The 24,485-nt window shown below is 41.6% G+C and overlaps 1 protein-coding gene across 1 annotated transcript in view; it reads left to right on the top strand.

Moving 5' to 3' along the window:
• The window catches only part of tsnare1 (T-SNARE Domain Containing 1), a 156,278-nt gene that overhangs the window by 13,327 nt on the left and 118,466 nt on the right, over window positions 1-24,485 (top strand). Inside the window, exon 2 of the mRNA XM_020637027.2 lies at window positions 22,217-22,336. Coding sequence (XP_020492683.1) covers window positions 22,252-22,336 — 85 coding nt within the window. The 5' untranslated portion in view covers window positions 22,217-22,251. The remainder of the gene's footprint in view (window positions 1-22,216; window positions 22,337-24,485) is intronic.

Below are 24,485 nucleotides of genomic sequence, written 5' to 3'. Positions count from 1 at the left end.
ATGTCGAATTAATTTTACAATCTTTTTTCTTTTTGAGCTCATTCCAATGGTATGCATTGTTTAAAACCACATTTCTGCGTAGTAAGAGAACCAATTTCTGCTCAAGTGTCCAGTGGCCAGTTAAGAAGCACCCTCCCCATTGTCATTTAAAATGCAAGTGATTCAAACTAAATTGTAGTGTTGAAGACTATTCATTGAGGCATTGCCCACAACAAAATGTCAACCCTTTGGCCCTTTTACAAATGTAATATTGTGTTTCACCTGATATGAAAAGAGAGTGTTGATAATAATGCTAATCTAATATTTCTAAAAATGCTGGACAGCTCCTCTGAAAGCTTTTTAGTTGCTGTTTAATAAAAATAGTAGCTGTTTTACTGATTGTAATTTACGTAGCTTATACTGTTTTGTCTTCATGTATACTTCCAAAATGTTAACCAACTGCCTGTGGATCAGATCTACCATGCTCTGTAGAGGAAATTAGATCGCAATATAATCAATCATATTTGCTTTCACAGTTTTCTGCTGATTAGCCTGAGCTTATCAGCCAGCCAACGCATCCCAATTGTTCCCAAAGCATGGCCAGATGACTGCCTGGCTTTGTGTTTGGAAATGCCTCTGATTATCTTGTCATAACCAAACAGTGAAATCCATTCACTCAAGAGTCGGCTTTTGTTTAGGCTTGACTGAGATGCATCTTATCATCTGGTAGCAACGATTCAGCTCCATGACATGTGAAATCCCAATATTAAGGAATATTAACAGAGAGTGATGGCAGCTACCCACTGTGGAGCATTACCAGTGTGTGTTAGGCTGATAAAATAATACCCCACAGTTGCTTTGGAATGCCTTGCATGTGGGGATTCGGGGCTTCAAGAGGGTTTTTAAAGTTGGTGTGTGCATTTGTGCATGCCGAGGTCTGTTTCCAACAATTGGGATTTTGTAGCCATGGAGATGGCTGTGAGGGACTGTGAGAAAGCAATCTCCAGGAAGTCATAGCCGCGGGGTGAAGCATATGTGGCATGAGGATGGCACCAGAAGGCCGCATCGTGGATGTCCAGTTGGCCATCTGTCGCGGCCCTGCAGCCGGGGCCAGGAAGCCCCCCGGAAACTACACAGGAAGAACAGCATTTTGAAATGCCAGGGCCCTGGACAGTGCTGGTTTCCCCCGGGAGCTCCTGGGCACATCCCAGACACTGTGCCTCAGACGCTCTCAGTGGGACTTCCAGAAAACATCCTCGACTGGAGCGATGACTCCGTGCGGTGCATTTGTTGGTGTGCAGAATGAGAATGCTTGAGTGGAAGTGACCACAGCATGATTCTGTAATCGGCCAAAGATCATTACTCTTCCTCATCTTGGGCCAAGTCCCCGGGCCGCCCCACTCCCATCCAAACAGGGAGCCCATTACCAGACTGTGTCGCTAGAGGCCGGTCCACAAGGCCTGAGGAGACAACTTGGCATTCCACAGCTGCTTTCTCCCAGGGACAGAGACAGTACTCTTGTATTCTGTGAATACAATTAAATGTTTATTGGGCGGTTGGATTCACTGTAACATAGAAGTAGTGACATGACCGATTAAGAGGTTGTGTTTCAGTTAGCTTTGTCAACGTTAACGCAAACAGGTATGTGTATTAATCTGGAGACCTTGAAGCAATAATGATTTTTTTATGCAAAGTAATCGTATTTCTTTCCCACTTCATATGCAAATGTACATGGAGCTTCATTCACCTTTAAAATTAAGATGAAGAACTGAGATGCCAGTCATAGAAGATAAAGGGACACCCGCCCTCATATAACAGAGCAGACATCTAACTAGCACTGCATTATTGACCGAAGTTATGAAACGTCCGTCTCCTCAATGCACTGATTTATCTTTGTGGGTCATAGCTCCTGATCAAGTCATTCACAGTATGTGGAGATGTAGTTTATTCATTATAATGGGGCGATCAGGCGACATAACTGTCACTTCAGAAAATAAAGAACGTCTATATCAGCCGGAAAAATAGGGATCTTCTGTAAGCCATTCATTGTCTTTTATTCTCAGGCAGTAATGGTAGGCTTTACAAACTCTTCCGTGCTAAAGTTGGGATATTTGGAAATATCTTCCTAAAATTGTTCATCGTGCAAACTTTTTTGCCCGACTGCTCCTGAACCTGTTTGCATTCATAATGATGCTTAAGTGCCTCCATATGCGTAGTGGTGTGTGCAATAAACTCAGGTAATATTAGCTGGGTGTCAGGGGTGGTGGCAGGCGCTGATCCAGTGATGGCATAGGTGGACATAACTTGAGGGACAAATTTAGCTTTTCTGTTGATCTGAACACACAGCCACCTATCAAGTCGCTAAGTGGACTGTAAATGCAGTACAGGGAAATAGAAGTCTTACCTGGAATTTTTATTTTAATGCTAATTGCTGGCTGACCAAGAGTTGGCCATTGTTCCCAAAAGGTCAATAATGTCCTAAGAAATGGTTAATGGGTTCCTGGGTTGCAGCCATACAAGTGAAATAAAAGTGAGAGTATCTCGAAGGTCCCAGAAAGAAATGTATACTTTCTGGAGTGATAATAATATCTGATTTTTTTGGTGCTTTTATTTTAAAGATAGGACAGTGGATAGAGTTGGAAATCAGAGAGAGAGAGAGCGAGAGAGGGGAATGACAGGCGGGAAAGGAGCCACAGGTCGGATTTGAACCTGGTCCATCCACATGGAGGACTATAGCCTCCGCACATGGGGCGCGCACACTAACCACTACGCTACCTACGCCCCACTAATCTCTGTTATTAACACAGATCCCACAATAACATTGAACAAGGTCTGTCATAATGACAACTTTGCCTTTTTACTAAAGAAGCAAAACCTGTTGGAATATAGTTGACTCGTGTGTGAACATGTTTGCATTTAACAGGTGACGTAACACCAAATTATTAGTATTTAGTGGAACTTGAAACATACTCTTTGGGCAATACAATTGCTTGCTAAACGTAGAATATTTATTGAATGACTCTATGTCATACAGTAATTATGATGACGTTGTGTAGCTTATAGGTTTGCTTGTAACTATATCAAATAGTTTTTCAGTTAGCTGCTAACAGCTGTAGGGTTCTGCACATTATACAACAACGTTATTATTGTGTGAAATGGTTAAAGGAATTGAGCTTGTATAGCGCTTTTCTAGTCTTCTGACTACTGAAATCACTTTTACAGTTCACACCTACACATTCACACCTATTCACGCAGCAGATGGCAGAGGCTGCTATGTAAAGTGACCGTCAGTCTTAACTAATCCGTTCATACACATTCACACGCCATAGATGAAGCAGCGACAGCAAGTTGGGGTTAAGTGTCTTGTCCATGGTCACATCAGACATGCAGCAGGGTTTTGAACCCCTTCCCTCCAGCTGAGAGACGACTGACTCAACCACTGAACCGCTGAGCCGTGTTCTTTCTCTCATCCCATTTAAGTGCCTCTTTGAGTGACCTTGGTGTGGCTCTACTTTTGACATCATCAGTAAGCCATTTTTTTCCAAGGTATGTTCAGGCCTTTTTCAGTTTTCTGGGATTCTAACAGCACAGCTCTGAAAACAAATGCCCTTCAAGGAGAAAGAGTGGACCAGCAGCTGTTTGTATGAGGCTCTACATCCTGTGTCTGAAGTCTTTGTGCTTTTGTCGAACTAAAAATATGTCTCTCTGACATATGAGCTGTTTTATTATGCTTCAGCCTCAAATATAATCCAACATGTGCCTTCTGGCTATTTTCTTATTTGCTTTTTTTCCTCATTCACAGGCCACCATTCTAAAAATACAATCAGCTGAGATAGCCTTTGAATAGCCTGAGATATTACTGTAGGCATGTGGGTGCCTGTTACACAGCCCTGAGGTAAGATAATAGCTACTTTTTCTTAAAGGTCAGATGAAAAAGAGGCCAGATAAAGTCCGCTGCATGCTCGGCTGTTCTTTAGAAAAGGCCACTGACACATTGGGAGTGAGAGGCTGAGGAACAAGAGAGAAGAGGGCTTTTTTTCATGCACAGATTAGCGAGTAGAGTTTGTGGAATACTGAAACAGCTCCCCCTTAGGACCATCACCTGCCCCATGCCACATTTCCATGCATGTGTGGCATCAGTGTGCTGCAGGAAACTCTCATGCTGCCATTGACAATCCAATCAAATAAGTGCGGAGAGGACAACCTTTTTGGTCCTTTCAAACAAATGAAAGCGGCATAGCGCCTCAGTCCTCTGACTCAAGGTCATCTTTCACTAAAGCATCCCGCGTCTCTCTGAGGGGCATCCAGGCTCCCCTTCTCTGAAGTGTTATTGATAATAGTGTTGCTGAAAAGAAGTGGGTGTTATGTGTTGTGCCTGCACACCGTCCTCACTAATAAAGATACAGCTGGTTCCCTTTAGACATAAAACCAGCATCTGTACCATTGCAATGATCTGACCTGAATCTGAGGATAATTCAAGTGTCATTGAACTTCGGTTTTATGAAATAATAGATTTTTTTGCAATCAGTAATTGTAAAAAAACATTGTAATTATGAAGTGAATGCCGGGGGTCTGGGAGAATGACGATATTTCCAGTTCTCAGAATTGTGAAAATGTATAAGAAATTAAACAAACAATACTCAAACTGACCAACATTAGAAATCTCACGATACGATGATATCGCGATAACAAGTCCATTGTACAATATCTCTTCGCCCTCCCCACTAACACCTGTATCCGCCATGTTTTCGCTAAATTGAGGCAGCGAACAAAGCGCAAAGGAAGATGGTCTTTGTAGTTCCTACTTCTATCTGCTCTGCTCCACTGTGGCTGAAACAAAACTGTATATTCTGGCGATATCGCAAAATCGACAATACTGTAACACCCCTGGTAAACATAAATAACAGTTTGTTGACTTGATGGTGCAGCTGTGTTCATCTTAATTTATGAAATTTAAGTCAATAAAATAATCTATCTTCCCACAGAACAACTTAAATCTGAAAACTGTTTTTGGACCCAAAGCCTCACCAAAACAATGATGAAACTACTGGATTGATACATCTTTGAGCTTAGGGTTTGATGGAAAACAAAATAACTTCAAGGCCGCGTCGATACTTCACCTCAACTCTGACTTTTTATGTCTTTATTCCCTTTGTTAGTTTCTTGCTTGAAGGTGGAGGTGGAGGCAACCATCAGTGTAACATATCTTCATACTATGGTTTGATTGCTGTGTCATGAAAAACAAGAATTAGTGTGCAATCCTGTGAGTGGCCAACGTATACCCATTGCTTTACTTGTAACTACAGACGCTTTGTACCTTCCCATTTTGGGGCCTTAGGCAGCTGCAGGGTCATGCCTCTGGTTGAAGTCAGTGAACAAACCCAGGTGGGGGTTGAGATAAGTCAATAACTGCCAATACAGCTAGTTTCACAGTTACCCCTGGAACATTTCTAGAAAATTTGAGGACAGCCTTGCTCTGAAATCTTCTTAAGTTTCTTGTTCACATATGCACCTCTTAGCAGCGACAATCCCTGTCAGACGGGAGGGGGGGTTCAGAGGACATGATGAGACAGGAAAACAATGCAGAATTTGAGGATGCAGCAACAGAGTCCAATGTTTTGATGGCAAATCTTTGCATTCATATCATTGCTACATGTAGTTCAACATAAACACTGTATCAACTAAAAACATAACGAAGCAGATTAGACCGGTCTACTGCCTGTTGCAGGATTTAAACATAGCCACCCACTCCCACTAGTTTGTGTGGAAATTTCCTGAACATATCATTTGGCATTCTAACTTCTGCTCATCCCGACTTCACATTGAGAATTACAATAGGGGTTGCAGGAAAAATTGTGTTGACGTTTGCGTTCTTTATAAGCCCAATATTGTTGGGGATTGGTGCAAATTTGAATTAATTATTTGGAATATATGTAAAGAATATAGAGAGCTTCTTTCCCCAATTATGATACCATTTGTGACTGAGAACAGTCTGGTTTGTACCATTCCATCTGCCAGTACATGTATCCAAGGTAAGCCAATTTAGGACCTTGGAATCAGTAAAGGTTTCCAACAGTTTGGCTCTCCACAGTTTTATTTTAGTATATTGTTAGTGGTGGCCTTGCAGTCCTCTTTGGTCAGCTCACTTTCCATGGTTGCCAGATTGCTTGCCCAAGCCTTTTGCTGTCTCTTTTCAAAACTTGTGTAATTGACGAGCTGTCGCACAGGAATGTGTTGGACAGTGTTTGACAGGGATGTGACACTTCCAATGTCAGGCACGTCTGTTTCACTTCTTTTTAACAGGGGATACGTCTCCATCACTGCAAAAGCTTAGACGACCTCACACAGCGTCTCCTCTATTGAAGGTGTCTCTTTCAGCTTATCAGCTCCCTGACCGAGCGGGCCGTCTCCATGGTTTCCAAACCCAATTAAAGAGGTTGTTCCAATTAGAGAGCTGAGAAAGCTGAAGTTTGATAGGTAAGAGCGCAGAGAGCATGGCCTCACCCAGTATGCAAGCAACCTCCCTCCAGTACTAAACTGTCAGATTGCAGTGCTCCTGTCTTTGATTTGATCATGTCTAGACAGTAATCAAAGCAGTAGGTGTGGCCCGATGGTGTTCCATTGCCCATGTATGTGAGGTGTTAACAGGTTGGCTTCAAGAGATACAGTCTGTCTCATAATATGTGACAACATGGTTGTAAATGTTTATGAGTGTATTCCCCCTGATGGTGATGCCAGTTTAATTTACATGGATTTATTTTCTAACCCCTGGGCTCACATTTATATGCAGTCAATATAGCATCAGTAACAAATCCGCACAGAAGCTCCCATCAACATGTGTAAGCTAATGACAATTAGCTGTGAATTAGCCTCTCTCCTTTTACCCAGCTGTATGTATAGAGCAGGACTGCTGCTATTGCCTTAAGTCAAAGCTGTGACGGAGAACAAACACAGACGATACATGCTTTGTCACCAGAACCTCCCAATAACTGTTTACTTTACCAATCCACACATGTTAGTGATGAAGAAAAAGGGCTATCATACTTCACAATTACTTGACATAAAATGATCTGCAGTCTAACGAAGATGAAGACAGTGTCAGGCTGCTAACGGCTCCACATGACAGCTCTGTGCCACCATTAGTTGGATTGCTTTGGAACAGCAGTGGTGTCGTAATTTGTGATCCCTAGAAAAGAGGGAGTTGTGCTCCGGCATCTTCAGAGAACTTCAGGGCTGGCATATTAGCTGTACAATTGCTGTGAACAGCAATCATTAAGGCCCCGCTACTTGTTTGTCAAAGAAGCTGAGTCCCAACACCCACACCTGGAAAAAAACAGTGATATATGACTGTCAGAAATTCACATATGTTTTAACAGAATAGAGTGGTTGACTAAGTAGCCTGAGATTTTGCGGTGAGGGAACATGTATTTCTGCAACGTTTTCCCTACAGACCTTTAAGTTAACTATTCAGTATGTGTGTCATCATTGTTTATTCTGCTTCATCAGGGAATCAAACTTTCTAAAAAAAACGGATTGACTCGGGATGCTGTCCTCTGCACATGAAAGGACATTGAAAGAAACATGAAAAGTATGTGTCCACGTTTTGCTGTGAGTCAAAAAGTAAGGATGTTTAGTGCCAGCATGTATTTTAAGGTCCGAGCTCATGATTAGTGACATCTCACACACACTTCCCTTTTTAGACATGTCGGTGCTTGGAGCAGACATCTACTGGCACCCATGCTCTTACTTTTCACTGTAATATTTTTTGACATGTTTAGTCATTTTATATTATTTTATAGCAGGTTTTTTTTTTTTTTTTTTTAACTGAGTGTTTTGAGTACCTTACAAATGGAACCAACCATCTGTGGAAGTTATCAGATTGGATTGTTTCTCTGTGTACAAATATCCTTAGAGTGGTAGTTTGTTTTTGGGTTAGGGTTGGAGATGAGGGTCAGTTTGGCTCCTTTATAGGGAAATTGGTCGGGGTACCCGCACAGAAGCTAGGCTATACTTGGACGTAGACAGGGTCAGCTTTACCACGTACTTTAACTACATTTAAGATGTGAATTACCTAAAAAGCAGTGACTCTGTATCGTGTATTTAGAAGGTTTTAAGAATAATACTTTGCCGTCAGCAAGCCACTTTGTTTCAGCACGACTTTGTGATGCAACAAATAAGTGTTCCTACGCCTTCAGCGCAGTAATCAGCTGCTTCAGGACTTTGAACAAATACATGAAAAGAAAGAATGATGACATGCCGATACAAGATGATACTTTGAGGGACTGGAGTACACATAGGAAAAAAACTTCTGCAGATGGAGACTCAACAGGTCTGAAAGAAAGAGGGGACACATCAATGGGTTCCCTGCTGTACTGAACGCTGATGATTGAGGGACCTTTCTTTTATTTTCCATCAAGTAATTTGGAAAAGCCAAATGGATATTTCTTTTCAGAGTAAGATTTTAGCTTTCACTGTTGAAGAGGAAAATAAGCTAACAAACTCTACAGCGATTACTGTTTGTGTCAGTGCCACTACTCTGCCAGAATTAATCTGGCAGAGTAGTGGCGTGAAGACCCGGCTTTTATTGTCAGGTTGATGACCAAGTTTCAGGTTACATAATTTACATATTAAGCAATACTACAGGTCTGCTGGGCAGTGGGCCCACCAGAGAATAAACCTTTAGAGAGGTGTCGGGGGGGGGGGGGGGGGGGGGGGTCTGCTGCTTAAAATGATCTCAAACTGGGATGCTGTACAATCTAGGTTCACAGTATTTGTACAAGTCGACTGACTAGGAAAAATTCAAGTGGACTTTGTACACAATCTACCCTGTGTGCCGCAGGCAGAAGAACAGGGATCCGATGTATAACAAAGTAATGCTAAACACTTCCATCGTCATTTTTTTTGGGTTATTTTTGATCTTAAAATAAGCTAAATTACATTCTAAACTGACCCTGTCTGCAGCCATGTATAGTCTATTTTATTTTCTGGCCATTGGTTTAATAAAGAGGCCATGCTGACCAACATATCTTTTGGGTATTACACTTACTATTGACTAGTACCTCACACAACCCCACTCCAGAAAATAAAAGTCTACTTGTGAAGGTTTTGGTTTAATGTGAAACACTAAGCAAAGACTGGCACGATCAGGCAGACGTTTGAAAGGTTTATTAAACCAAGAGAGAAAAGAGAGCAGGTAGTGGAGGCAGGGAGCTGGCCAGTAGAATTATCACTGGGAAGGTGTTAGGATGAAAAAAAACATGAACTGACACCTGTGAAGCCTGAGTACAAGAAAGCACAAAGGGAATAACAAAATTCTCAGGCTACCGGGGCGCTGTTGGCCAGGTTGGTTGGAGCATTGGATCTGACCTGGGGCTCCTTTTTCACTCTCTCTGTCCCTCACTCTATCCACTGTCCTGCCTCTACAATAAAGGCTAGAAAAACACACTACAAAAATGCAACCAAAGACCATTAGAAAAGTCACTACAAGAAGCAGAAAAAGTGAGTGCACTATCCAATGAGACAGAATTAATTTGGCAGAGTAGTGGCGTGAAGACCCGGCTTTTATTGTCAGGTTGATGAGCTGAGTGGAGCCAGGTGAGCCTCGTCTGCTGCTGAGGGAAGAAGCAAGCCACACCCACTGCCACACACTCATACCTGCAGGAGAAAAATACAAAAAGGGGAGAAGGTGAAGGAGGGAGAAGAAACACAAAAAACCCTGCAAAAAAAACCCAAAAAACGAGAACTATCCCCTTAACTTCAGAGAAAGTCATTTCTGCACTGATTTTTTTTTTGCTTCTCCTGAACATTGTTATCCATTATTTAGTGATGTGAGTGCATTTTGCTTTCAAGCCCACAATGAAGACCCATTGATTGCAAGGAGTCCCATCAATTTATTGATTTCTTTCTGAAGTTTAGCTGTAATGTTGTTCTGAATCTGAAGGTCTCAACCTCTAGATAAAACAGAGCTGGAAATAAGTATTGGGCATGTGTGAGCATTGGCTCACAATGAACCATCCAAACAAACAGTTTCACATTGTTGAAGCTCATGCATATTCATATTTCGGCCTTTTGTGGAAGAGCTTTAGTGAACATCTTAGGAAGGCTTAAGTTACACAACATTTAGACACTGATTCCTGCAGCATATTTTAACTGTCTGGTTTTAAACAGTCAGTGACAGCTTTGTTCCATAATGATGAAACATTTCGGTGTAGATCTCTTTGTCAAACCAAACTGACCAGAGGCAGTACTGAACCCCTCCAGCACACTCAGCTTCAGGTTGGAGAGCGCATTTTATAGTTCAGCTCGGATGGCATGTGCCACTGGAAGGTAAGCTGAGGCAGAGTTTAGTTATGGGATAGAATGGGGTGATTTATCTCAATAATGAGTCCCTTTTGTGTGACAAGGCAATTTCACTGCCCAGAGGTGTTTTTTTCCCTCTCCTCCTCCTCCCCGGGATGAAGGTTGTTTTCAAAGGAACGGGGAGTGCTGATGGAATGGCCTGAGATCAGACCGGGGACGGTGAGGAGAGGCTTTAGTAAACACACATGAGCAATCCTTAAGTTTGGCAGTGTCAGCCGAAGGGGCGACAATAAAGGCAGGGGATAAAGCAGAGCCACTGGAGAGAGACACACATCGGTATGGAGTTCATCTTTCTTTCTGTTCTGAGAGGTTACTGGAGCTGGAAACACAATGCCTTCTCATTTACATCTTTTCCTTTGATCCTGTCGTACAAATCCACCGTGTGGTTGCATCTCTATTTCAGAGTATCATACACAAAATAGTTTGCAATCAAACCAGCAATAACTTGGTTTTTCTTGGCGGTAACAGCAAAACATCCGTTCACTTTATAATCTCACATTGCAAGGAGGCATGTGACCTTTAGTGTATATAGGCTTTTGGATTTTATGTCACAGAAAAGCTGCATCAAGGTTATTTCAGGACTCAATCTGCTATAGCTGGAGGATTCTCTCTGTGTGGTTAACTTTCTGAAGCAGATTCTCCTTTGGGGAAGGACTTCACCCACTACGCTTATGTGATGTTAAAATAAGTTGATTTCATAAAATCAAAACAGATAAGTTATCAAAAGATGAACCCCCGTACATACATGAGCTAATCAGACCTATTTTGGATTTTGAACCAGACTGTAAACATCTGAATGTATGCTGTAAAAACGGCTATTTTGACCGGATGTCTTTGTGACTTCTGGTGCTTCTGCAGCCGGCCTCAAGTGGACACTCTACGAACTGCAGGGTTTTGCACTTTGTATTGGCTTCATTTTTCAACACTGGAGTTTGACGCTTCGTAAATGAAAAGTTAGTAAGCATTTCCAGCATGGCGACAGCCATCGATGGGACTCCAAAGCCTCCTGTGGTAATTGAAGGGTTACTTCACCCAGGCTCCGTCTGTTAGTATATCAAGTCAGGCATTTAACATGCTCTTTTAAAAATGTTTGTATATACTGTATATGGCAAACTTATTTTTACAAATGTTATCTATTGAAGGTCTGCCATTCCCTTTGTTGGGAGTGGTGAGTCAATATGTTACTTTCCAGTTGCCTCTGCCGTAACATCTGAAATCAAACACTGGAACAGCAATATTACGCTGTTGCAGATTTAATGTGAAAGTATAAAGTCAGGGTGACGGCAGGGCTTTGTTACAATGCTAATAAATAAGGCTTAAAAGAGTGTTCCTCCTTGAACATTTGCTAAGCGTCATACACTTTACCAGGGGTGATTCTCGAGTCTGTTGGGGCCCTAAGCAAGCGCTCCAACAAGCGTTGAACAGCATCATGTCCTCGTTCTGTTTTCACTCCCACACAGATCATTCTCTTCTTTTTCCTTCGCTGACTTCCATCGACAAACTTTGGTTTGTAAATGCAAGCGATGCTTACCAAGGCATGGAGAGGGAGGTTGCCGACAGTTATTGCAAAATTTGCACATTTTGAGCCCCTGCTGTGGTATAAGGTTTGTCAGCCCTTGGGCCGGGGGGGCCCTTACTGGCCTGGGCACCCCAAGCAGTTGCCTGCTGACAAGCAGCGCCTCTGCACTTTGCCCTATAAAATGAGCCTTTTATTAAAAGTAACATTTAACTTTCATAAGGATATGAAGTAGTAAAGGTTTCATGAGTGTTGCTCTGCGAGTGGTCCATGGAGGTTGTTCAGAGATTCATATTTTCTATGCAAGCAGTGCGCCTTCTTGTGATTGGCAGTTTCTTTTATCTCGACACACGATGTTAACTTCTTGACTATTTCTGTGTCTCTAACCACAACTCTAGGGTCGTGTGAGCTGCCTGAGGCAACCGATAAACATTAGGGTTAAATGAGAAACATTACGGCACACTGGAATATGGAATAATTCCAACAGACATTTTTGGGTTGGTAAATGAAACATATCTAACGCATTTTATATATCCATTAACCCGATAGAGTCACGTAATCAGACTGTGTGTGTGAGATAATTAGACAGGGAGCTTCCATCACTGGTAAGAATCGGGAAGCCTGGATGTCAGAAAGAGCAGATCGGTCAAAGAAGCAAGGCTGATGAGGGTCCGCTCTGTCTTTGAGACACAACATCGCAGTGTTAATGGTCATAACGCCTCACTGACTTGATTCCAGACCATTGAAGTGATGTAAGTATAATAAGCCCCGGTCAATATTTAGCTTTTAAACTTTCATCTTTTTGTGCCTCTTGACTAAACACAGCTTCAACAGTAAGTCAACAGAATATCACTGATACATGTTTGAAATAACAGTGAGGATGAACTAAAGATGAAATCTCACATATTGACTGGTCAGTGTCACAGAGTTGCCCCCCTGCTAACAATCAGGTATTGTGCTTCATTTAACTTTAACACCTTGTTATTCCCATCTTGGCAAATACAGCAGCTTGGTCTGTGGTTCTACAGAGAAGCTTTCTGTATTGTTCTCACTTGGCTGCGAAAAAAAAATTCCCCTCAGAGACAATAAAGTTGAAAAGTTGAAAGAGGATAACTGTGTTTCTAACAATTTCCCCATACTACGACGCACTACGGTCTGTCACCGCCATGCACTAAGTCATGAGTCACTAAGTCATAACACCATACAGCCAGTACTGCTACGTGAGAAGCTGGAGCTGATGCAGGTAGACACCACCACAAAATCATGGATCATATGGATCATGGATTACCTGACTGACAGACCACAGTTTGTGAGGCTGGGGAGGTCTGTGTCTGAGCGGGCGGTCAGTGGCATAGGAGCGCCGCAGGGGACTGTGCTGTCCCCTTTCCTCTTCACACTATACACCTCAGACTTCCAGTATAACTCTGAGGCTCGTCACTTACAGAAGTTCTCAGACGATACTGCGGTAGTAGGGTGTGTCAGTGGTGGAGAGGAGACAGAATACAGGATGCTGGTGGATAACTTTGCTGCATGGAGTGGGAAGAACCACCTGGTGTTAAATGTAACAAAGACCAAGGAAATGGTGGTGGACTTTAGGAGGGACAGGCCTGAGCTAAGCACCATCTCTATCCTTGGGGATGAGGTGCCGGTGGTGGAGTGCTATAAATACTTGGGGGTGCACATGAACAATAAACTGGACTGGAAGCACCACACAGAGGCCGTCTACAAGAAGGGTCAGAGCAGACTCTACTTCTTGAGGAAGCTGAGGTCTTTTAATGTGTATAGCAAAATGTTATCCATGTTTTATCAGACTGTTGTGCCAAGTGCCATTTTCTTTGCAGCCGTCTGTTGGGGCAGCAGCATCAGGGGCTTGTGACTCTAAAAAGCTTAACGAGCTGATTAGGAGGGCTGGCTCTGTGCTGTGGAGCCCCTGGAGGTGGTGATGGGGAGAAGGATGATACAGAAACTGTTGAACATTTTGGACAATAACATGCATCCCTTACACAATCTCGAGTGTGAACAAAAGAGTGTTTTTAGTGGGAGGCTACGACAGCTAAGCTGCAAAAAGCACTTTATAACGACTCCCCTTTAAGTAAGGACAGAAGACATTTAAACTTGAGCCTGAGTTGCATATATCATATATCAAACTGTATTGTGGGCTCATGTTTTTTGTATGGGTGGGATATGTATGTATATATGTGTTGTGTTGTGTGTTTGTATGTATGCTGGCTGCTGGAACACCTACATTTCCCTGCTGGGATGAATAAAGTATATCTTATGTTATCTTATCTTATAGTTCGCTGCCACTCTAGTCAATGATTGTGTTTTCACAGCGAGCGCCTCGGCCCATCTCCTGAGCGTGCCGCCAGCGCCATTACGCTCTGCTCCGTTTCAAATACGCTGTGAGTCTCTTTTTTTCAACGGCGTACGCTGCAGGCACACGTGAAGCTGGACAGAATATGACAAACTGGACAGGAAGTCAGACAAGGAAACGTACAGAGCGTTTCAAAATAAAACACAACATATGGACTCACGATCGTATTTTTCATCACTTTATCAACATTACTTCAACACCAAATGAACAACAAATCATCCTCAGGAAGACAAAGCAAAATGTTGCTTGCATGTTTTTCTCGCAGCCCTCACAGATGCTGGCTTTTGAAATGAGCGATGATAACAAGCCGGATGGTCCTCTTTAGTCTGGAAGATGGGGTGTCCAATATTTCAAAACAGGAAATCAAAATTGGACTCATTTGACCACAGGACAGTTTTCCACATTTACTCAGTCTTTTTTAAAAAACTTTTTGTTGTGCTCCACTTTGGGCTTTGAGGCACAAATTCCCAGTGATCAGGATAATAATTCCGCCTCTGTATGCCTTTTTGTATGATTTCTAAACAGTCTGTTAATATTACTTTGATATAAATATTATTATAAGAATACAGGGTTAAAACAAGCTGAGGCTGCCAGAGGCTTAGTAAATACACAAACCCTTGATACGTATGAGTCCTCATGCATGTCAGAACATCATTGGCACAATATGCTTTGTGAATTGGACGCTGAGACGAAGCAGATAGGGGGCGCAATTAATGCAAAATTCATGAAGCTTTTTTTTGGCAGCAATCCAGTAAATTCCCCATCATATGTAACTATATAACATATTCTGTTTGTTTCACTGCAATATATGTAGGTGTTTCTCTGGCTGCCATTGATTAAGGAAAAAGGATAGAAAGAAAGAAATATTAAATCATTTGAGAGAAAGAGAAAGAGAAGAGAAATAGGTCAGGATGATGAATTACATAAAAAATAACTATATTGTATGAACTTGACACAACATGACTTTGTTCATTTTTCTATGCAAGTTCAATTTAGAGTTTCTTTGAAATCAGGGAGTTCTTCAGTACTGTGCCGACTGTTCTCTTTCTTTCTTTCTTTTCTTTTTTTTCTGTAATTAGACAGTAATTGCTCGCTCCCCTGCAGGAAACCTCCTGAAAAATATCCAAATACCATTTCCTGTCAGGGAAATTATTAGCAAGCTGATGCACCTGCAATTTTCAAAGTCTAATGAAATGCATAGAAAAGAGTGCCAGGAAGGACGGCCATTATTTGAATCCCATATGCACTGGAGGATTGTAAGTATTAATGAACAGCAGATACAGTTTATTTACAGTTTGATGGAGGGTAACGACAAAACAGACATTTTTTGTGAACCCCAAAATAAATGAATCAGTCTGGTTTAAACAAAAGAGACAGAAGAACAACTAAACATAACACTGTTGTTTTAAATCGGAGGTTCCCAACCATTTCACCTCGAGACCCCCAAAATAAGGGCGCCGGAGACTGGGGACCCTCACTGTCCCTAGAAGGGGTCAAGGCAAATAACGGAGAACACAGCCATAATTGGCCTATCTGAGTTATTTTTTGATATAAACATATTTTTATTTTATTGTAAGAAAGAAAAGAAGCAGAATAGATGTCATTTTCATGCATAGACTTTATATGTAAAGAGCAGCAGACACCCACATTGTTGTTGTTGCTGCCAAACTTACATTGTATGTGTATTTTTACACATTCATTTCAATGTACTTAATGTGGTTTTATTTTAAATTGAGCTACTGCTTTGTATTTAATTTCACAATAATTGATAAAATATACCATTTCCTTTATTTTATTTTTTAATTTTAAGGCATCTCTCAGCCCCGTCTTGGCAGCTCTCAAAACACCGTGGGATCACGACCCCAACTTTGGGAACCACTGTTTGCAATATCTGTTAAAATTAGGAAGAATAGTTTTGCTCCTTATTGCCAGTGTTATTACTCTCATTTGTTGGTGTAACATGGATTGCAGCATCAACTCAAGGATTATGAAACACGTTTGGAGACATGAATTAAAATTATTTGGATTTAATTGTATATCATATTTAAAGGTCACATATTCTCCTCCTTTTCAACCAGTGTAAATAAGTCTCAGAGCTTCAAAACATGTCTGTGAAGTTTCTTGTTCTAAATCCACTCTGATCCTGTATTTGATCACGCCTATAAACCCCTCTATTTCAGCCCTGCTCAGAACAGGCTGTTTCTGTGTCTGTAGCTTTAAATGCAAATGAGCTGTGTCTGACCACGCCCCCTCTCTGGAAGGGGATGTTTGGCTCGGGCTTTTCTCACTCCATGTCCGACTGTTTATGGTGAGAAGGCAGACTCAGAGGCCAGAATAAACACCTAGCTGTTGGAGTGTCACCCACCTGGGGGACTTTAATAATACGATAGTTCTGCAAATTACCTGGATTTCGAAGAAGGTTTTGATCTGCAAAACAGACATAGCACTCACTTGCAGACAAACACTGAAAACCTCGACCAAATACAGTGTTACAGAACAATAAGACCAGGGCTGTAAATCATTTGTTTTCACTTAAGTACCCATGCTGCAACACCGACCAGCTCTCAGCTGTCAGTTAACTGATGCCATGGAAATGGGGTTGGAGGCAACAAAGACCTTAACACCAGCTCTCGTTTTTTTTTTTCATGCAAAGAAACAAACAAACAGTAATCATAATTGTTTCCTGCCTTGGAACACCCTGGCTGAGCCCTGGCTTGTTGTGCATAACATTCCCAGTCTAAGTGTTATTTTCAAAGACTTAACACGATCCAAAAAGAAACCAGTGTTACTGTTATGTGTTGCAGCCAGTTTGTTTTGAAAATGGTAAAATGTGCAAAACAGCTCTCCATTAATTATAATTCCTTTTTGTTTTCCTAAATACCTTCTTTTTTTCTTTTTTTTTGGCTTAAGCTGTTTACCACATAATGAAGACTAATGAAAACATCTCATAATTGGATTGGAAATGGTGGAATATTACGCATTGAGTAAAGAAAACATCAGTGCACACCTCAGTCTAGAGATATTTATATCAGCCTTCAAATGTCAATATCAGCTGAACCCACCCCTCCATACACACACAGGCTCCCACACACACACACACACACACTCCCACACAGTCCCGCCTTGCTTGTTTGTGATAAATGCAGCATTTGTGTCCAGGGTGTAGGCTTATTTCTGCTCAGTTGCCCGCTCTGGCTAAGCTAAGCCTTGTGTTGCTGATAATGACAGCTGTGAAAGGAGTGGGGGACTGAATGAAAACCAGTGGGGGTGGTGAGTAGCTGTGAATCCAGTCTGTGTGCCCTGCCAGGCCTATATTTACCATCCTTCTGTGTCCTGCAGTGTCACACAGGGGTGCACACTGCTCTTCCTCACATTCTGCTCTGTTTACCAGTGGAAGGGCCGATTTCTCTCCACTAGTGTGGACTGTCTCCATTTCCAAAGTGGCATTTCATGTGTTAGACAAATCTGACGCCCCCCCCCCCCCCCCCCCCCCCGCATGCGTTGGTATAATTTTTGTATTTGTTGTAAAACTGCTCCTCCAAACACTCCTTTTTACTTTCAGAAAATATGTGTTTCTTTCCAAGCAGACATGTTTACTTCCTGTCTTTCAAAGTTAAGACGAAGGAAAAAAGCTCCCCAAGTTTTTTGTGATAGACGATGGGCTGTTTTTGCCTTTATTCAACAGCACAGCTTAAGAGAGATGGGACATATTGATGCAGCAAAAGGGCCGAGGTCCGATTCGAAACCCACAGCCAAAAGCCTCTTTACATGGGAAGCTGGTCATAACTGCTTGGCTATCTGGCGCCCCTACGTTTGTATTTTCAAATCATAGTTTTCTACAAACATATTCTGCAAACAATGCTGAAGAAATGTCATGACTCTAACCACCAGCTGAGTGCAATTTGCCGTCCTTTTGCGTTTTATTGCGTAAGCAGAGAGAAAGGGAAAGACAGAAATCAAACATTTTTGATACACGGGGCTCAATGGCGTTAACTGTAACTAAGGCTTCACGGTACGGCTCCACTGGTTACGGCGACGGATAGCGTCTCGAGCCTTTCCATTCATTTCCTATGGAGAGCCGGAGAGGCAGTCGCGCAATGCATTATGGGATCTTTGCGTCGCTATCTCGAGAAAAGGCTCAGGCGTGCTCGGCGAACAAAAATAGACCTGAAGTCTATTCTATGCAAATGAGTACAGCAGCCGCCCGGACTAGCCGCGCGTTTTTCCAATCAGGTGCATTCATTGAGACTACTTCACCAATTGCGTAACCTATAAAAAGGAGGGGAGACAAAATAAAATAATATGCCAAGAGCCATAAAACGTGCATACTCCCATCAAGCGGCGAGTTGCGTGCTCCATCGCGATCCCTAGTGTCCTCGCCTGAAGCGGTGGAGGCGTACCATTAGGGTTAGCTGACAACAACTCTGAGTCCCATGCAAGACATTTGCACTCATTTATCAACATTTGACGGACACAAAACAAGCTAAAAAAAAAACATTTTCATGTTACGTTACACTCATGTCGTACTGTGATTCCAGTCGTAATATTATAGTCCATACTGTCAATAGGGTGTGGACAGTATGGGGCACAGCGCATTGTTCTTAACCCCAACATCATGGCTGTTAGCTTCCATTCAGTTTCTGTTTGATGAGGGATGATGGCATCATGTGCAGCAATTTGCCTTTTTTTTATTTCATCACCGTTCCAATGACCTCAATTTGCACTTGTAGGATCAAATAAGTGAATGGCCTTGTGAGATTAATAATCCTTTTCACTGTTATCGGGGGTAAAGTTATCCTAATGTGCGAGTGTGTGTGTGCAGACGTGGATGCGCATCGATGAATGTGCATCCTTTATGCAGATAGAGGCGTCGCACGTTTACACTTCAGAGAGATGTGAGCCTCAGTCACTGGGCTTGAAATCAACCAGTGTGAAGATTGTTTATGGACTGCCAAAAGTAATTAATCTCCCTTCTCTGTGAAAATTAATCGGATTAAACATTCTCGTGGCCCAGTGAATATGTCTCCCTGTAATGTCCGCACACTGAATCTCTTGCTGCTCCCATGTACCCGCAGAGCGCCAGCCCTATATGCCAGAGCCGCTTCGCTTCAGCGCGACAATGAACTGCACGATTATTCAGGGGTGTAATCACGTTGGCCTGCTCGTCTGAATGCTTGTCTGTCACGGCGGAGGGAGAGAGAGAGAGAGCACTGGCCACTTGACTAGTGTCATGTTGACCTTTGTTAGAGATGCTGAAATGCTGAGGGAGATTTGTTGATGAGCCCTTCATCTGTGTGTCTCTTTGCCGCGGGTGAAACACATGTTCACATGATGATTTGACCTTTTTAAGCAGAATTTTAGATGAGTAGCCGGTGTCCTCCGCTCATCATGGAAGTGGCTTATAAGTTAACACCCTTAAGGGGCTGACTCCAAAATATTCCCAGGTTACTTTAGCTGCATGCTTTTTGTGCCTCCACATTTTCCCAGTCCTGTCCTCTGCTGACACAAACAGACTTTCACAGCCCTATAAAGCCTACTAAATCATATTTGATACACACATTTGAGGTCATCATTTTCTTTCCTGAAAAACCTGATGAATCCAACCAGAAACATGCAGTGCATTAATTATTCACCAGTGGACAGAAGGTACTGTGTGCCTCATATGACCTTAGTATAAAGCAAGCAGCAACCTCCAGTGTTGAAAAATGAAGCCAATGCGGAAGTGCAAAATCCTGCAGTTCATCGAGTGTCCACTTGAGGCTGGAGCCCGAAAGTCACATACATACCACAGTCAAAAAAAACATTTTTTACAGCAGAAATAAACATGTTTACAACCTTGGGGCGAAAAATGAAGTACTGTAAGTCTGATTAGTTAATGTCAGGGGCACACCAGTATGGAGGAAGAACTTTTTTTACAACTTTTTTATCTGTTTAGATTTTTCTGAACGATACCTGTTATCCATAGTTAGGCGCGCAGCTGACATGATTGACAGGTCGATGTGATGTAACGGTTCATCAAGAGGCTTAAAACCCGCCTCAGCTCCAGCTCTCAGCCTGTCGTTAGGTTCACTAAAAGTTAGACTGAGACAGGATTTCCATCATGGAGGCTGCTGCTGATGAGCCTCCGGAGCCCCCTGCAGGAACAGATGGGTGACGTCACTTTACAATCTATGGAGTAAAGATGGCTATCATAAATCAGTGCCACATGTGTTTTCAAAGATATTTTTGCCAAATATGAAAAAGACAAGGAATGAAAAACATTAAATTTGTAACACGAAACGTAATATGATTTTTTTTAATTATCACTTGTCCATTCCAGAAAGTAGCGTTTTCTCTTTTGCATACCAAAGTAAACTAATGAAATGCTTGAAGGCATGGCATCATTTGATATATTTAGAGGGAAAACTAAAAATATTTATAGCCTATCTTTTATTTTTTTTGACATGCAATCTATTATAACCCAATTAAATTAGTAATTATATGAGCGCAGGGGTCATTTGCTCTGAAGTTTTTTCCTAATTGATTTTCCACCCAAAACTGATTTCTTTAAAAATGAAATACAGACAAATACTGAATTTCTGGTACATTTTCAAAGAAGCAAATATGTACTAAGATGAAGATATAATCAACAACAAAGCTGTCAATGTCATAATGAAGAGTCTCGGGGGATGTTTTTAGGAAGGTTCTAGAATAACTTAATGTTCAAAGAATTTTGATTTCCTGACAATTGTTTGAGAGTTTCGGTATCTCAGACGATATCAGATGAGATGGTAGGTTTTGAATGACAGACAGTAGTGGATGTGAGTTAAAATCATTCAGTGATGAATGTTGAATGATTTTATAACTACAAGCAACATTGTCAAAACCCAGAGAGGAGTCTTGGATTTTACAGGACGTTCTGGACCTCAGCCTCCATACACAGAGAAAATTGAAACTCTTCTAACATGGGAGATTTTATATTCGGTAAAGGGGTATTTAATTCTGAGTGAAGTCGAAGCAGTCTTCTGAAAAGAAATGAGAACATCAATTGGTAATTTCTTGGACCCACTTATAAGACCACAAACTGTCTAGAAATCTGAAGACAGAGAAGAGGATGAGATGTTTTCCAAAAGAAAGGCCATATTTTTTACATTGGTATATTTTTTGTTGATTTTTATTAACTCAATTTTATCTTATTAAATTGAGCTTAATGAAAGGGTTTCAAACTTTTTAACCATATTCAACGAAACAGAAGAAAGAAAAGTCAAGTTGCAGCTGATGCTCAGTGGCTGAGTTGGTCATCCGGTTGGGTCAAAGCGCCCCTGGGCAACACATTGAACCCCAAATTGTAAAACTGATGGACGGTTTACAGAGCAGCCTCTGCCGTCAGTGTGAATGTGTAGTGACCTGTGGTGTCAAAAAGTGCTTTGGGTAGTCAAATGACTAGAAAACCTCCACACATACAAGCTCAAAGCAAAGGCTGTGGCTCAGTTGGTAGAGTCGGTCATCTCTCCGATGTCCGATGTGTCCTTGGGCAAGACACTTAACCCCAAGTTGCTCCCACTGCTTTGTTGTTTGAATGTGTATGAATGGGATTAGTTACTTCTAATGGTCACTTTACATAGCAACCTCTACCTTCAGTGTGTGAATGTGTAGGTGTGACCTGCAGTGTAAAAGTGCTTTGAGTAGTCAGGAGACTAGAAAAGAAATATACAAGCTCAAGTCCATTTACCATTCAAGTCCAAATCAATTTACCAGGTGTAAGTGGAAACAGATTACTAATTGAAGAGTGATATGATAAAAGCAAAAAGGATCATCTCCTTCTTATCTCTCTCTATATCTTGTAACTCGTGTTGGAAGATCATACAGTATTTGTTTCCGATAGATGACGGCTCTGAGAAGTCTGTTGTCCCTCTGCTCATTTTGTGGGGGCAATATCTTTATACTGGTGGAGAGAACTGGAAAGAAACTGTTTCTGAATTGATTTCTGGTTTGTGTTTTTTCCACAGACACCAAAAGCTGACACCAACAACCGTCAGGCAGGATGTCGTACGGGTCCATAGACGGAGGCTCTTTTGGAGGTCGTAACCCGTTCGGAGGTCCTACGAGGCAGGGCTACCAGCCAGTAGGTGAGGACACATGATGGTTTTGTTATGATTTCATGAAATGTTTATGTGATTGTCCCTCATGCAAGGTCATATATGCAGCATTTAAATACCATAAACAAAGTGCTTAAAAAGAAACTTGTTTTTTCATAGCTTCTATTTTTCTGTGACTCACAAATTAGATTGTTTTTCATCAAATAAAACAAAGAATGTGGTTCCTTTAAAGCTGAGATTTTTTTCTTAGCTTTTCTTGCGAGACAGTTTCCTATAACAACTTTTTGAGTTATCGTGTTTCAAGTTGTCAAGGTTCCGGTTGTTATCTGAGAATGTTTTTCAGGCTTATGAACAGCCAGTATTTAAAATAAGTATTTAGTCAATGACAAATGGTTTCAGAGAGAGAAGGCTTTCCTATTGTCCTTGTACATATGAAGAAAATATTGGTGAATACAGATTATTGCTGTCAATCCATGAACATAATTAATTGGCGGAGTGGCCATCACATTTCTTGTGGGGCCCAGACCACCCAATCCACCACCTAGTCTCACCCCTGCTGCCCAGGCAAAATGACCTGAGCCCATCCAACTCACATGCGAATGCGCCTCTCATTGGCATATTTTGGTTGGAACATTATGGATGCAAACTTTGCACAGTTTTAGCAAGACGCTGCCACAACATCCAAACTTGAGGACATTTTTAGCCAGCTATTACTGCCTTAGAATTAAAGACAATGAACGGCTTACAAAGGACAACAGAAGAATCCTCATTTTCTGGCTGGCATGCATGTTCAGCATATTTTCAAGTAAAGGTTTTTTTTAAAGCAGATTGGCCCATTATAATGCATAAAGTACTATATAGTACTCTATATGCTGTGTATGATTCGATTGGTTTTTAAGATGATGAATAGCAGCGCATGACGAGAAAGACATTTCCTAACATTTCATGTGTTAATGATGTTGATCTTTTATCGGGGTATAAAGAGACTTGACTCTGTAGAGCAGTTTCTATGTGTCACTAAGAGTACACAGAACTTTTGAGGAAGATAAACGCATCATGATCTAATAAAGTTTTATACCAGGTCATCACTTCAGTCCATAATCACCTGCTACTCTTTCCAGCTGGGACACATGTGTGCAGGTCTCCCTTTCTCTGCTGGGAGTCTGAATCAAGGTGGGGAAGTTGTGTGATTAATTTGAGTAAATCAGTAAAGTCATTTGATTAATCACATGCATGGACACATTAATTTTGACAGGCCTAATGCAATATGCAAATCCAATATAAAAGACATGCATTCTAAGTTCAGATGAGGACAAATGATCATGGCAGTCTGCAAGGACACTGTGGCATCTCTGTAAGATGTAGGACCTGGAACACATCTTCAATAACTGCTTATTACCCAGAGTGCCACAGACCGGAACAAGATTGAGACTTTTGCAATTGCTGCTTCAGCTGCTGGTGAAATGTAAAGGCTATCTCAGAGTAGATGTGATTATGTTTTTTGTGCAAAGGGTCGATGGGAGTGAATACTAGTGTTGTAGTCACGACCACACCAACCGAGACCAAGACATACCCGAGACCAGAGAGCTCAGAGACCGAGACAAGATCAAGACATTTAGGGGTCGAGACAGAGTCAAGACTATGAATAAATTGAAGAGTTTTTTAGTTTTTTTAGAAAGGGGTGTTTCCTTCTGATAATGATGAGGAACAATCAGTGGTGGTCTAGACTGGTCTTTATTTTAAAATCTGGAGTCCGCCCAGTCTGAGACCGAGTCCAAAGACTGAGACCGAGTACAAACGCTTTTGATTCCGAAACTAGACCAGACCGCTCTTGAGACCATGACCGATTTCAAGTACTACAAAACCAGTGATTACTCACCCAGAGCTGCACACAGAATTCCTGTTGGTGATGTGAAGTTAACATGTAAGCTTGATAATTTATGAATCAACATAGAGGAGCAAGGAACAGCGTGATTAGTAATCAATCATTTGAAGAATAAAACATGAAAATAGAAAATGTTTATAATCAACCTCTCACACATATACAAAACATAAGCACAGCGCTCAAGTGTTACTGAAACCAGTTATATTTCATGATTGTGGCATTATACATGTTTGCATGATTTTTTCTCCCACATTCAAACTTATTAGAAGGTAATCAGGTGTTGCAGTCATTTAT

The sequence above is a fragment of the Labrus bergylta genome, chromosome 8 (assembly GCF_963930695.1).
Source record: "Labrus bergylta chromosome 8, fLabBer1.1, whole genome shotgun sequence".
Taxonomy (NCBI): Eukaryota; Metazoa; Chordata; class Actinopteri; order Labriformes; family Labridae; genus Labrus; species Labrus bergylta.
This window is presented reverse-complemented; position numbering and strand designations above follow the sequence as displayed.